The 12,832-nt window shown below is 42.2% G+C and overlaps 2 protein-coding genes across 3 annotated transcripts in view; one reads left to right on the forward strand and one right to left on the reverse strand.

Moving 5' to 3' along the window:
- Positions 1–12,832, reverse strand: part of LOC131586918 (uncharacterized) — a 17,294-nt gene continuing 4,462 nt past the window's right edge. Inside the window, exons 2-4 of one of the 2 annotated variants that reach the window (XM_058854251.1) lie at positions 11,782–11,962; positions 9,202–9,382; positions 1–407 (exon numbers count right to left, since the gene is read on the reverse strand). In XM_058854251.1, the coding sequence (XP_058710234.1) occupies positions 363–407; positions 9,202–9,382; positions 11,782–11,962 (407 nt within the window). In that variant the 3' untranslated portion in view covers positions 1–362. Of the gene's footprint in view, positions 408–4,171; positions 4,276–9,201; positions 9,383–11,781; positions 11,963–12,832 lie in introns of those variants that run through there. The other variant, XM_058854259.1, reaches the window with a different exon arrangement.
- Positions 12,525–12,832, forward strand: part of DHRS7 (dehydrogenase/reductase 7) — an 18,443-nt gene continuing 18,135 nt past the window's right edge. The window contains exon 1 of the mRNA XM_058854271.1: positions 12,525–12,694. Coding sequence (XP_058710254.1) covers positions 12,559–12,694 — 136 coding nt within the window. The 5' untranslated portion in view covers positions 12,525–12,558. The remainder of the gene's footprint in view (positions 12,695–12,832) is intronic.

The following is a 12,832-nucleotide window of genomic DNA, read 5'->3' on the forward strand; positions in this document are numbered from 1 at the left end:
ATAAAAATACAAAGCGTAATAAATATAAGCAAAATACAAAATAAAACATATATTTTGCAAGCATATAAAATATATATTATGAATTAATAAAATATAAAAAGGAGAATAAAGGTAATATATTTACCATTAATGTAAATTAGTATTTAAAATATTATTAATATTCTTAAATCATGGGGAGGGGTTATGCCTTCATTTTTCTCTTTTTTGCATATGAAATATGGGAAAAGCATGGCATCTCTCATTTTCTTCCAAAGCCCAAAGATGTCAAAAATCCAGGCAGCTCAGGAAGGGAAATGCAGTTTATTGAGGTTTCAGAGCTCATCTGCAAAGCACCCGCATTTCACATGGTTCCTTCTATCTGGTCAGAATGTCACCAAAGACCCAGTGGCTGGGAAAATTTGCTTTTCCTGTGACATGTGGAAATTAAAAAAAGAATGTCAACTTAGTCAACAAAAATTTTAAAGAAAATAAAAAATGAGAGGAAAGATGAAAAACATTTAAACGGTGATTTTTTTTTCCCCCTCCCTTTGGAATTTCTGCTGCCCTGGGAGTTGAAATGGAAAAGTCTTGCTAGAAAGCCTGAACTTGTTTTGGAAAAAGGGACAAAATAACCACATTTGATGTCTGAAGAAGAGCTGGCATGGCTTGCCTGGCTATGCCAGTTCATTTTGGCCCCTGTCCCTGAGCTCTCCACCAGTTTCTCGGCAGTACAATGCATATGGTCTCTTTGGGACCATCTGTGCTTCTCCGCAGCACACAAACCATCAATCGGCTTAAAGCCACATTCCGAGACAACATAAGTTGATTTGAAGTATTTAAAAGGCTGGGGTGGATTAATACACACCGGGACTCCAACAGAAATACCTTCCACACTTCTTTCCAGCACAGAGGAGCACACTTCATTTAACTGGTGTCACTGGACACCAAGAAATGCCTATACCTTGTTATTCAATTTCTCAAAGCCCGATTCTCTTGACTAGATCTTTTGCTACAAGACAAGCTGTGAAGCAGAGAACACCCAGAATATTTTATCAGCCAGGCTTTCTCCTGTTCCGTTCATCAGACGCTCTTTTTAAAATGTGAGGGCACATGGATGGGGGCACGTGGATGTTGCTGGTTTTGTTTGCTCTTGGTCCTCGCTGAGGACAAAGCTGCCACTGAGCTCAGCGTTGCAGGATCAATCCCCCAGTCATTAACGCGTTGTAAAAACCGCTCTCACCCAGCCAATTGTAATGGGCCTGCCCACAATTGCCGGTTGTTTAACCTAAGAATTAGCTTAGCAATCACAACTGAAATTACATGAGAGACAGACGATGCGGAAGAATACTTCATCCTGAGTCATCAAGAGTCTTATGATGCTTTTAAGGGGTTTATAATTATTAACATCCAGGCAAGAGACTCTGAAATTTGATAAAGACTGGAATTTCCAGATGTGAGGGGGATTAGTTTTGATGAGAGGATAAGATTTATATTTTGTAAACTCCCTTTTTTCCCCCTTTTGTTTTACCAGTCTTTTTCTTCTTTCAACAGTCACATGTAGTCACCTTCTTCGTACAACCACACACAAATTATGCTTTGCTACATTCATTCACATAAGTGAGTTTAATCAGTTGTCTCTTTTAATAAACTGTTAGCTGGAACACAGCTGAGCAGCTGAATTATTTTTGTGTCAATTAAACAGTTAAATTAAGCTAAAAGCAACACGTCTGAATCAAATAACCAAGGCATGGAGATATTTAAAATCTAAACATTACTCAGTATTTTGCAAAATAAATTTTCCGCACTACCAAGGATTCTGGAGAGTCCTGGATTTACAGGATAATCCTGGTCTGGAGCTGGACGTTTGCCACATGTGCCTTTTTTTATTTGACAGTATAACCAAAGTTTAAATTTAGTTTCATTACATAGGTGCTGATGTGGTATGACTAAGAAGTAAAGACTTTGTTTCAAGTTTGCTGGCATAAGGGACATGGTAAAAATGGATATGAGATCACAAGTTCCATGTGTTGACTTTCTTAGGAAAGCGAAACAAGAAGCAATTTGGATTTTTAGCATTTTACAACAACCCTCACCCTTCAATGAGTGTGTTCTATTTAGTTTGGGATGGTGCAGAACAAAATATTAGCATAACAACAGGGGCCATTATGAAAAGAAAGTGATTGTTGTGAAGTTCAAACCCAGAGTATGATGAGAAGGAGCATATCAGGAAAGGAAAATCTCATATTGCAGGTCACATATGTGCTTCTGGAGAACATTTAAGTGGTGCAGCTTCATATCAGAGGATTGCTCAAAATATGGATGCTCCTTGGAGATAATCCAAATCTCCACCCTAACCAGATAGGTATGCTTCCTTCTCAGGAAATTTCAGTTAATCCAAGGGATTAGGACAGCTACTTCTTGAGGGATTGTGAATGTGATTTCTTTTAAGGATTTGAAACATGTTTGTTTCCTTACATGTTTTCTTTCTTTGTATTATATGACTCCCATATTTATTAAGATAAATCTGTGTTTCCATTCTCTTTGTTTGTGTAAAGGCATTCACCGTTTTTACAAAAAGTCATGGGTTTTTTTTTCAGTTTTTAACCTTCACAGGAATAATCAAAATAATTAACTAGTACTTGACATTTATTGTGTTGTAATTACTCCCTTGTGTTGTTTTACTCTGTTTCATGTTGAAGATAAATAATAGGATCTCTTCTAAGAGACAAGATAAAGAAGAGAGAAAAAGCTTGTTTTACAGAGAAAAATGATGAGGTGAAAAAGGGAAGGCAGTGCCGTGTTAATTCACAGCAGTCTGCTGAAAACAGGATTGGAACCGTTATCTCACTCTACAGAGGTCACAGGTTTACCATTCTGTGACATAAATTTCAATTATTATAGACAGGGTCTCAATGTGAAAGCAGCAGTTGACCTGAGCTGAACCCATGTTAGACAAGAGGCTCATTACCAATAACACTTGGCAAATGGGAATTTTCCTGGAAGTGCAAACTGAAAAGTGGAGTTACACCCCCCCAGAGCAAACTCCTGCTCTGCTGGTGACTCTGCACAGGATTTGTGACTACTCAGAGAGTCAGTAGCTCTCATCTCACTGCAGAGACAACCTACTGAGAAATTCAGTTAAAAAAAAAAAAGCAATTCCTAGTACCACCTACAAAACTAAAGTTTAGTATCTTTTCTGAACATGAATCCTAAAAGCATTGAAGTTGATCCAGTGCCTTTCAAGTTAAGCTCAAGATTTCTACTGACTTCAGCGAGACTGGATTGGGTTTAAATTTCTTATTCGCTCAGGGAAGCATTAGAACTGTCAAAGTAACTTCCATCAGGTTAAGCTGGATTAATGATCCAGTAGTCACTTACCATAAAATCATGGAAGAATTTTGGTAGGAAGGGACTTCTGGAGGTCACCTAGTTCAATGCCTGGCTCAAAGCAGGTCCAATGAGAAGTTGCTTAGCTTTTTGTCCAGCTGAATCATAGAATCATGGAGTATCCTGAGTTGGAAGGATCATGGAATCCAGATCCTGGCCCCACACAGAACAACTCAAGGAATCCCACCCTGTGCCTGAGAGCGTTGCCCAAACACTCCTTGAATTCTGTGAGGCTGGTGCTGTGACCACTGCCCTGGAGAGCCTGTTCCAGTGCCAACCACAATCTGGGTAAAGAACCTTTTCCTAACATCCAACCCAACTATCTTTGAGAATGGAAATCTCCCCTGACTGGTCACCCATTTTTGTGTTTCTCATCAGAATTTCCTGTGTTATAATTGCTGTTTGTCTCTTATCACTATGTATCTCTGAAAAGAGTCTGTGATTGAAGGCAGCAATAAAACCTCCCCTCATCCTTCTCCCCTTACAGTTGAGCAAAGACAGTTCTCTAAGTCTCTCTCCACCTTGGTTGGCCTCCACTGCATTTTCTCCAGTACCTTCAAGAATTTATTTACCCAGGGCAGGTAACAGAAGGCTGCTTACAGAGTTTTGATTTAAATACCTGTGGCCAGGATCTCACCTGTTGCTGTGACATGTGAAACGCTTTTTAACATCATTAAAAATCCCACCCACACAAAACAAACCATTGTTGTCTTTTGTGACTCTTAAACACCTCTGCTACCACCCTTTTCTGCCTGATCCTGGGCAATGCAGGAAACATTTTTAGGTGTTAGTATTAGTTAGAGCAGTCTTGGAGCTTCTTTTTCTTAGTTTTGGATAGCAGAAAGGAAATCCTGGAGTCTAGATGCACAAACTTCCCTTCTCCCAATGTCAGCAGGTCCTGTCCTTCACCTGGTAAAGAAACCACTGTGCTTTAATTCACTTCTCTGACATCCAGGAATTTTTCCAATTAATCAGATCTCTGTTTTACAGTGTCACTGGAATGGGTGCTAATATTTAGTCACTTCACCTCCTTACCTGTTTATCTCCTTCAAATATGTGCTCTCTGAGCAGGACTCTTGCCTCTGAATTTTGTTAGCTGAGATACACAGAAAAACCCCATCCCCAGCAGCCTATGCTTCTCGAGCTCCTTACATAATATCTTCATTAAAATGCCAATCACAGGGTGCTGCTAGGAGCCAGATCAGGCTGGGATCAGCTTTTTAGGCCATGTTCACTTTTGGACTTTTTGTCTGAGAAATTCCACAGGTTCACATGCTTGATTATGCAATTATTTTCTTGAATTCATTTAAAAAACTGTCCCTATGCTGAGTTCACAGCCCCAAAGCTGATCTTCCTTGTGATTTATATTCTGACAGAAAAAGGTTAAGAAAGAAAAATCTGGATTTTTCTCTTAAAAAGATTTGTTGGTAATGAAATATCCCTGGTATTTTGTGTTTTGCTTTGGGAAGACCAGCAGAGGGGGCCTAAGCCAGACAGCAAACCCCATCCCAGATTTGTGCTGGAGTTGTGAACAATATCAGTGTAAAAAAAAATCCAAAAAACCTTACTTTATTTTAGTTCTCTTTTAAAACCGAAGAAGAACACACTTATGAAAAGGAAAGGAAAGTCATTCTCTTAGGAAAACTGCACTATTAAGAGGCTGTCCAAAAACCAGTTCTAACTATGAAGGGAAAATAAAATTGGCAATTAGGAAAGAAATTTTAATTATTTTAAGAAATTAAATTGTTCTGTCATTAGCTAAGAGCTACTAAAGGATCGATTCCTTAAATATGTTTTCATGGGTTTTGGAAGACATTCCCTCCACAACTCCTTACTCCTTAAGTTACCTCTGTCTCAGGAGATGGAGGAAGAAAAATTCTTTCAGTGCAGGATTTAAAGCAGACTCCCAGTTTATGTTCCCTGGCCACCCCCATGGTGGAGTTTGTTTCTGCTGACTATTGCAGGTGCCCAAAAGGCTGCAGAATCAGCCTTTTGGAAATACTTCTTTTCCTCCTCCTGCCCCTCACTCAAAATATTCAATGTTGCAAGAGAGAAAGTTTTCCTTTGAGTAATCCTTTCAGTTCTAGTGCACGGCGAGAGCCCACATGGAGAGAAACCCTTCTAGATTCATCACAGCAGATTTAAATGGAAAAAATATCGTATATATACACACAGATGTAGAGATATATAAGTGTATAAAATTCCAGATGTGGAAAGGATGCAATGCAAATCTTTCCTTTGAATTCGGTGACCTTGGAAAATACACCCCAAGTTGATAGACACAAAACAGGGGTCTAAGGATCAGAACATAAATAACAATGATATTGTCTGCCTCTTCACCATGAGAAGTTGGCTTATTCTGCAGCAAGAAAGCAAAAAAGCTGTTCCTTTAAAGCAAAACAGAATCAACAACTTCTATCTTGACTTCTTCTAATGTTTTACTTGAATAATCATAAAAAATTATGTAGAAGTAATGTCACAAAAACAAAATGCTATTATCATCAAATGGGATTTTCTTTGATTTACCTGAACATGTTCTCTATTTCTGTTATTTAAATAAACACAGGTGATTTAATCACACCCCTAATGTAAACTAAAAAAAGTATGTTATGAATAGGAAATGGATAATATGACTCAAGGACTCTGGGTTCCATCACTGTCCCATCATAATAAACAAATCTTATCTTCATATAGATGGCCCATCTCCTGCAAGAAGTTGAAGTTTTTCTGGATTTCTCTTTTTATTATTTCTCTAAGTGCTTTCAATGTCAATAAACAGGAAGAGAAGTCAAAATAGAGTGGTCTGGAGGAATGTTCAGGTCTCAGGCAGACCTGACGAGAGTTCACCCTTATGTGAAGGACACATCTGGATCACTTCAATCACAATAAAATATCCGGTTAGGTTGGGGTGGGGGGAGACTTGATGTGCAGGAGCTCTTTGTCTGAAGGCAAACGTGTTCCTTTAAAAATAGTGTGCTTCTTTTAAACACATACTGTTAATGCAGGTGTCAGTGAATGCTCACAGTGCACTTTGCAAACGAAACCCAAAGCCGAGCAGTTTATAATAAAATTGAAAAGTCATGGATGTGAAATCGGGAAGAAGGGCAAGGCCAAGTGGAGCTGCAGGTGGCTGGGATCACTGCAGAGTTTCACTGCTTCAAACATAAGTTTCACACCAGGTACAAGGTGGAAAATGGCTCTTGCTTCTTAAACTGAGGAAATCCTGCCCAGGGTATGCCACAGAAAGTCACTGACCAACAACCAGGAATCATCTTCTGTGCCTGAAGATGCTCCTATTTTTGTCCTGGCTGTCTGAATAAGCATTGTCTTACTCCTGTGTATTTTATATTGCTATTTTGTATTTTTCTGTGATGCTCTGTTGTTAAGACATTTTTCTATATATTTTTAAATTTTTTTTTCTGAGGGAGCTAATAGTGAAGGTGTAAGGAGGAGAGAGGAGGAGAGAATGATTTACCCACAGTTACACTTTGCTTAACTAAACAGTTGCAAAGACTTGTGTAATCACCTTTGCTCCGTCTTTGCTAGCAAGTAAAGCAATCTTTGAGCTTTCTAGTACTGATGTCAGCTAGACTGACCTGGCTTGTGTGTGTAGCTGATGTCTGTCAGACATGCCCCACATTCCTGGGGACAGTGTTTGTGTGCAAAACCATACCAGGAACCTCAATAACAGTTTGAAAGTAAGGATGACCAGATGCCAATGTACAACTCCACACCCTAGCCCTGTTTCACTGACTGGTACAGATGCAGCTTACTCTGGCAAAAAAAGTTCAATGTCTCCAGTTTACCATCTACCATCTACTTGGGAACAGGCTGTATTAAACTATAAAACAGTGGCTCACAGCTATATTTACTGTTTTACAAATTGATAGAATGCACAGTGTTTCATCTTGTCTTAATTGTTCAGTCTTGAGAAGGGAAGGCTTCAGGGAGTCCTTAGAGCACCTTCCAGTGCCTAAAGAGGCTCCAAGAGAGCTGGAGAGGAACTTTGGGCAAGGGCCCAGAGTGATGGATAAAGGGGAATGGCTTTAAACTGACTGAGGTTAGATTAGAATTTAGGAAGAAATTCTTCCCTTTGAGGGTGCTGAGACTCTGGCACAGGTTACCCAGAGTAGTTGTGGGTGTTCCATCCCTGGAAATCTTCCAAACTAGATTGGATGATGCTTGGAGCAACCTGGGATAGTGGAAGGTGTCCCTGCCCATAGCAGAGGGTTTGGAAATGGATGGTCTTTTAGGTCCTTTCCAACCCAAACCATTTTATCATTCTATGATAATTAGAATTAGACTTCAAGTTTTAAGTTGATGGGACCTCACACACAAAAGTTTAACTAAACAAAGTGAAATGAAATGGATGCAAGTCATAAGCAAAGTCAGGGAATGATTTGAAGGAAGAAAAGATGGGAGTCTCTAAATTGCCTGAGAAAGGCAGCAGGCAAAAGGGGCTGAGTGTGAAAAAACATGAAGGTGGAACAACATGCTGCTAAAAGCTGAAATGAGAGGCAATTAGGGGAGATAGGAATGCAGAGGCTTACGTGCTGAAAACCTCTGAGACTTGAACTCAAGAAGGTAACTTGGATGCAGAAAGCAGAGGAACTTGTGCTGTTTGTAAGCAAGAGGAAAAATTTAATGGATGTAGTGTCAGCAGAATTGTACCTCGAATCAACATCAGATCACTATGATTGCTGCATTTAAAGGGCTCAAACAGATGCTTCTTACCCTCTTCTAGGATACAATTTTAGGTTTTCAGTAAATACTGTTACAAAAGAGATGACACTTTCTGAAATAGTAATTTGTGGTTAAACAAGGTATAAAATAAAATCAATAGAAAGAAGGTATATATCCATTGTCTGATCTGACAGATGTATGTAAGTATTTTTGGCACTCTGTTACATTTACATGGGACTGTCTTTGCCTGAATATCTGTTTGTCTCCTCTTTAGGCAACACTAAACTGTACAGCACAGATAACATTCTGAAGCAAATAGGATGGAGACATGGTCTCACTTTTATGACAGATTCTCCCTAAAGTTTTGTTTTCATAAACAAAGCAAAGAGCTTTTCTCCTTATAAAGTATTCTGCTTTGCTCATGGTGAAAGAGAAAATAGAGGAAAAGGGTGCTCTACTTACTGCTGTTCATTTTAGTGTTATTGTACTCTCATAAATAATTGAGTGAAGTAAGAGTGTTTTTCAAATCTATGTTTTACATAGACACTGAAATAATCTCAGATAATTGCTCTGGAGCTTTATTCACTCTAATGCGGATCAAAGAAATTGCATCACAGCACTGTGGAAAATACTCACACCCATGCTGTCACAGTATTATTAGCAGGGCTGACAGCAAGTCATGTGAGGCCCACCTTGAGAACATTCCAAGAGGAAGCGTTTCACCCATAAATCTGTGAAAATTTACTCATTTTATAGAATCACAGAATGGTTTGGGTTGGAATGGACCTGAATGACCATCTCATTTCAACCTTCTACCATAGGCTGGGACACCTTCCACCAGACCAAGCTGGTCCAACCTGGACTGGAATACTTGGAAAGCAGGGGCAGCCACAGCTTCTCTGGGCAACCTCACCATCCTCACAAGGAAGAATTTCTTTTTAATATCTAATCTAACCCTGCCCTCTTTCAGTTTAAAACTGTTGCCCCTTGTCCTGACACTACATCTGTTGTAACCTTTGTGTTTCTTAGAAGTCCCTTTAAACAGCTGCAATAAGGTCTCTCAGCCCGCTGACTGTGTTCATGGCCCTCCTCTGAACCCGTCCAACAGGTCCACACCTTTTTTGTCCCAGAAATCCATAGCAGGACAGATACCTTCAGCTGAGGTCTCACCAGTGCAGAGTAGAGACAGAAAATGTGGGCTGCAAGATCACATTGCTGGCTCATGTCAAATTTTTCACCCATCAGTATCCCCAAGTCTTTCTCTGCAGGACAACTCTCAGTCCTTCCATCCCCCAGATCTGCTTCTGCACAAAGTCTCCTCAATACTGCACAGCTGGAGAAAAAAAAAATATATAGAAAGAGCAATCCAATCAAATTTATATTTCTGCCATATTACTTTAGAGACAGAAGGCAGCTTATCTTGCTTCTGTTTGCACTAAGTGTGTCAATATAATCCATGTAACTCTTGAGAATAAGGTTTGTTATCATATTATGTGCTGAGTTTAATTGACCTGTTATCTGCTGCCCCCGACACAGCAAGGGAACCTCAGCAAGGCTCACAGAGGGTCTGGAGCAAGACTGTGACCTCCCACATTAGCAACTGCTTGTGATTTTGTTTTCTCAGCCTTGCCTCCAGCTTTACATTGGCTCTTGCACTTCCCAGCTGCAGTAAAACACGTTGTGCAGATATCAGAATGTGTTTGCTGAACTCCAAAGCCATCTGCATCAGCCACAGGGCAAAGTGCAGCAGAGCTGTCATTCATGCTGCTGATGTTCAGGTTGACTTTGGTTGACTTTTAAAAGCTGTTAGCAGTGATGGCCTCTTCAGAAAGTCAAAATTAACTTCTCATGTGGAAACTAAGTTAAGGAGGAATTTTTCTTGGTCTTCCTTGGAAACTAAGATGTTGGTCAAATCCAAGGGCTCCATTATGATGTGATACTTTCAAAAATCATAGAATAGGCTTGAATAGAAAATTCTACAAGTGGACTTATCTATCATTAAGATGATATCAACAAGATGAGTTGATGCGGTACCACAATGAGTGTACTTACTTTTTATAAGTTGTAAAACTTCAAGAATGGACATTACCTTGTAAAGGACATTTTAAGTTTTGCAAGTGCTCTTCTTCCCAGGTTGACACCAAGCAGGAATTTCATGTTTGTCTCAGGGCAGGACATAAAATCTCCACTGATGGAGACCGTGCAGGTGTACAAATGCACAAAAACTCCATGACTTAACCTTTTTTTAACAAGGGAAATATATTTTTATTCAGTTTTGTTGTAAAAGAAGGGTTGAAGCACAGACTTAACACGATAAATTCTCACCACTAACCAATCACAAGATGCTGGAACTTCATCATAAGATGTTTGTGAATTTCTCCCACTCATCTTTTCTGTGCTCAGCTCCAGCTGCTGCATTCCTGTGTCTTTGGGGATAGCTGGGAAAACCCGCACTGGGAATACACTGTGCAGCTGCAGTTTACATCCTTTTCCAGCTTTACACTGCCTGTTTGGGTGTGTTGTGGCACAAAGCTCCATGACTGTGTGTGCACCCCCTGCATTTAACCCAAGGAGGAAATGAGACCCAGAAAACACTTTAATTGACTTGAAATTTATTTATATTATTAATATTTTCTGTGACATTAAGGTTCCACTACACTGTGCATTGCACTAACACAGGATAAACAGTTCTCAACTCAGTAAAAGAGGAGAAAACAGAATATATATAAAGAATATATTTTAATAATATATACATAATATATAATAATATATTTATATTTTAATATTATATAGAATAGCTGTTATCTATAACTGTGTAACTATGAACAGCCATAGTTCTGTGACTTCCTTTATAACCTTCAGAGGACTGTTTCTATTCTGAAATACCACAACTATTTAATTTAAAATTATTAGTTTGGACATGGTTGATGACTGGGGCTATTTACAGAGACAAAATATGTTGATGGTGTATTTTTATTTTTCGTCACCTTTCCCTTGTCGTATGGATTAGGTTTGGACTGATTTGCTGAAAGATCAGTAAAAGCCCAAAGGTTCAAAGGTAGACCATGGCTGTGTTCTGCCTCAAAAAGCTGTAATGCAAATTTTATGGTAATTCTGGAGGTGATTCATGAAATTTTTGCTCACTGGTGGAGCTGGAACAGACCGAGCAGCTGCGTGTGGTAAAGAGCCATCCTGTGCTGCATCTGCTGATGGATCAGGGGCCTGAGCCTGTGAGATTTTGGGAACAGGATGTATGTCCTGTCCTACATAAACTCTGCATGCATTTGTGTTGTGTCTGGTGAGGTGCCAGGAATTACTGGCTCCTTACCCTTTTCATAGAATCATAAAACAGTTTGGGCTGAAAGGGATCTCAAAGACCATCTTGTTCCAGCCCTGCTGCCATGGGCAGGGACACCTTCCACTGTCCCAGGTTGCTCCAAGCCCCATTCAACCTGGCCTGGAACACTCCCAGGGATGGGGCAGCCACAGCTTCTCTGGGCAACATGTGTCAGGGCCTCACCACCTTCACAGGGAAGAATTTCTCCCAAACCTACCCTCCTTTACCTTAAGGACATTCCTGCTTGTCCTATCACTTTTTACAAAGTGCCTCTCCATCCTCCTTTTAGCATCTGTACCTCCTCTCATTAAATCCTTTGGTACATCAAAGCAGTAAGAACAGAGTTTTTCACCTTTGCACATAAGCACTAATAAATCTGTCGTTAAGAACGGTACCTGAGTGATGTGATGACCAGAAATGATGCAGTCCCTGGTGTTTTTAGCACTTGTGGGTATCCACCACCTGGAATTTTGGAGGTCTGAAACGTTGGCCAGAGTGGGTACATGTAAGAATTGGGCTCTCTTTCACAGGTGGGGAAGCAGGAGGCACGTCCAAGAGCAGCATTCCTGCAGGAACCTGGCCGGGAAAGGATGTGACCTGTCACAGGGGCCAGGGGTGGCTGCAGCTGGGCTGGAAGCCCTCGGGGAGCTCCAGAGGGGAAAGGAATCGCCGGTGTCTCGTAGGGACAGCCACGAGGCTCTCCAAGAAAACGAGCGCTGCTTTTTGTTCTCTGAGCAGTGTTCGGTCCCTGCACACCGCAGCCAAGCCCTGGACGCGGTCCCGCTGCCCGGGACGAGCGGTGGGCAGCGCTCCTCGCAGCGGGGAAAGGCCGGGCGGCCCTGGCTGCCCTGGGGGCGCGGCGAGGAGGGGAAACAAAACGCTCCGCTCCCAGACACCGACCTTCACCCCCGGCCGCACGCTCGGCCTCTGCCCCACCGACCCCGCGCTTATCGCCGCAGCCTTGGCCGCCGCGGGGCCGGGCGGGGAGCGCCTCCCGCCGCGGGGGGAGCGCGGCCGAGCGGAGCGGGGCGGCCGGGGAAGGGAGGGGACGGGGCTGGAGGAGAGGGAAAGGGAAGGGAAGGGAGGCGGGGAGGAGGCCGGCGCTGGCTGCGGCCGGCGGGGGCGGCTCCCGATAAAGGGGCGCCGTGCGGGTGGGTGGCAGCGCGGCGGCGATGGCGTGGGGGTGCGCGCTGTGGCTGGCGCTGGCGGGGGGGGCCCTCCTGGCGCTGCTGGTGCAGCTGCTGCGCTGGCTGAGGGCCGACGGGGACCTCACGCTGCTCTGGGCCGAGAGGTGGGGGAAGAAGCCAGGTAATGCCGCTCGCCGGCAGCCCCGGCAGGGGAGCGCGGTGGCGCCGAGGGGGGCGCGGGGAGCTCCGCAAAGGGGGTGGCGGGGAGCACAGGGGTGCTGGTGGCATCAGCCGTCCCGCGGCGTTATCCATAAACACA

Source organism: Poecile atricapillus, chromosome 1 (genome assembly GCF_030490865.1).
Source record: "Poecile atricapillus isolate bPoeAtr1 chromosome 1, bPoeAtr1.hap1, whole genome shotgun sequence".
NCBI lineage: Eukaryota > Metazoa > Chordata > Aves > Passeriformes > Paridae > Poecile > Poecile atricapillus.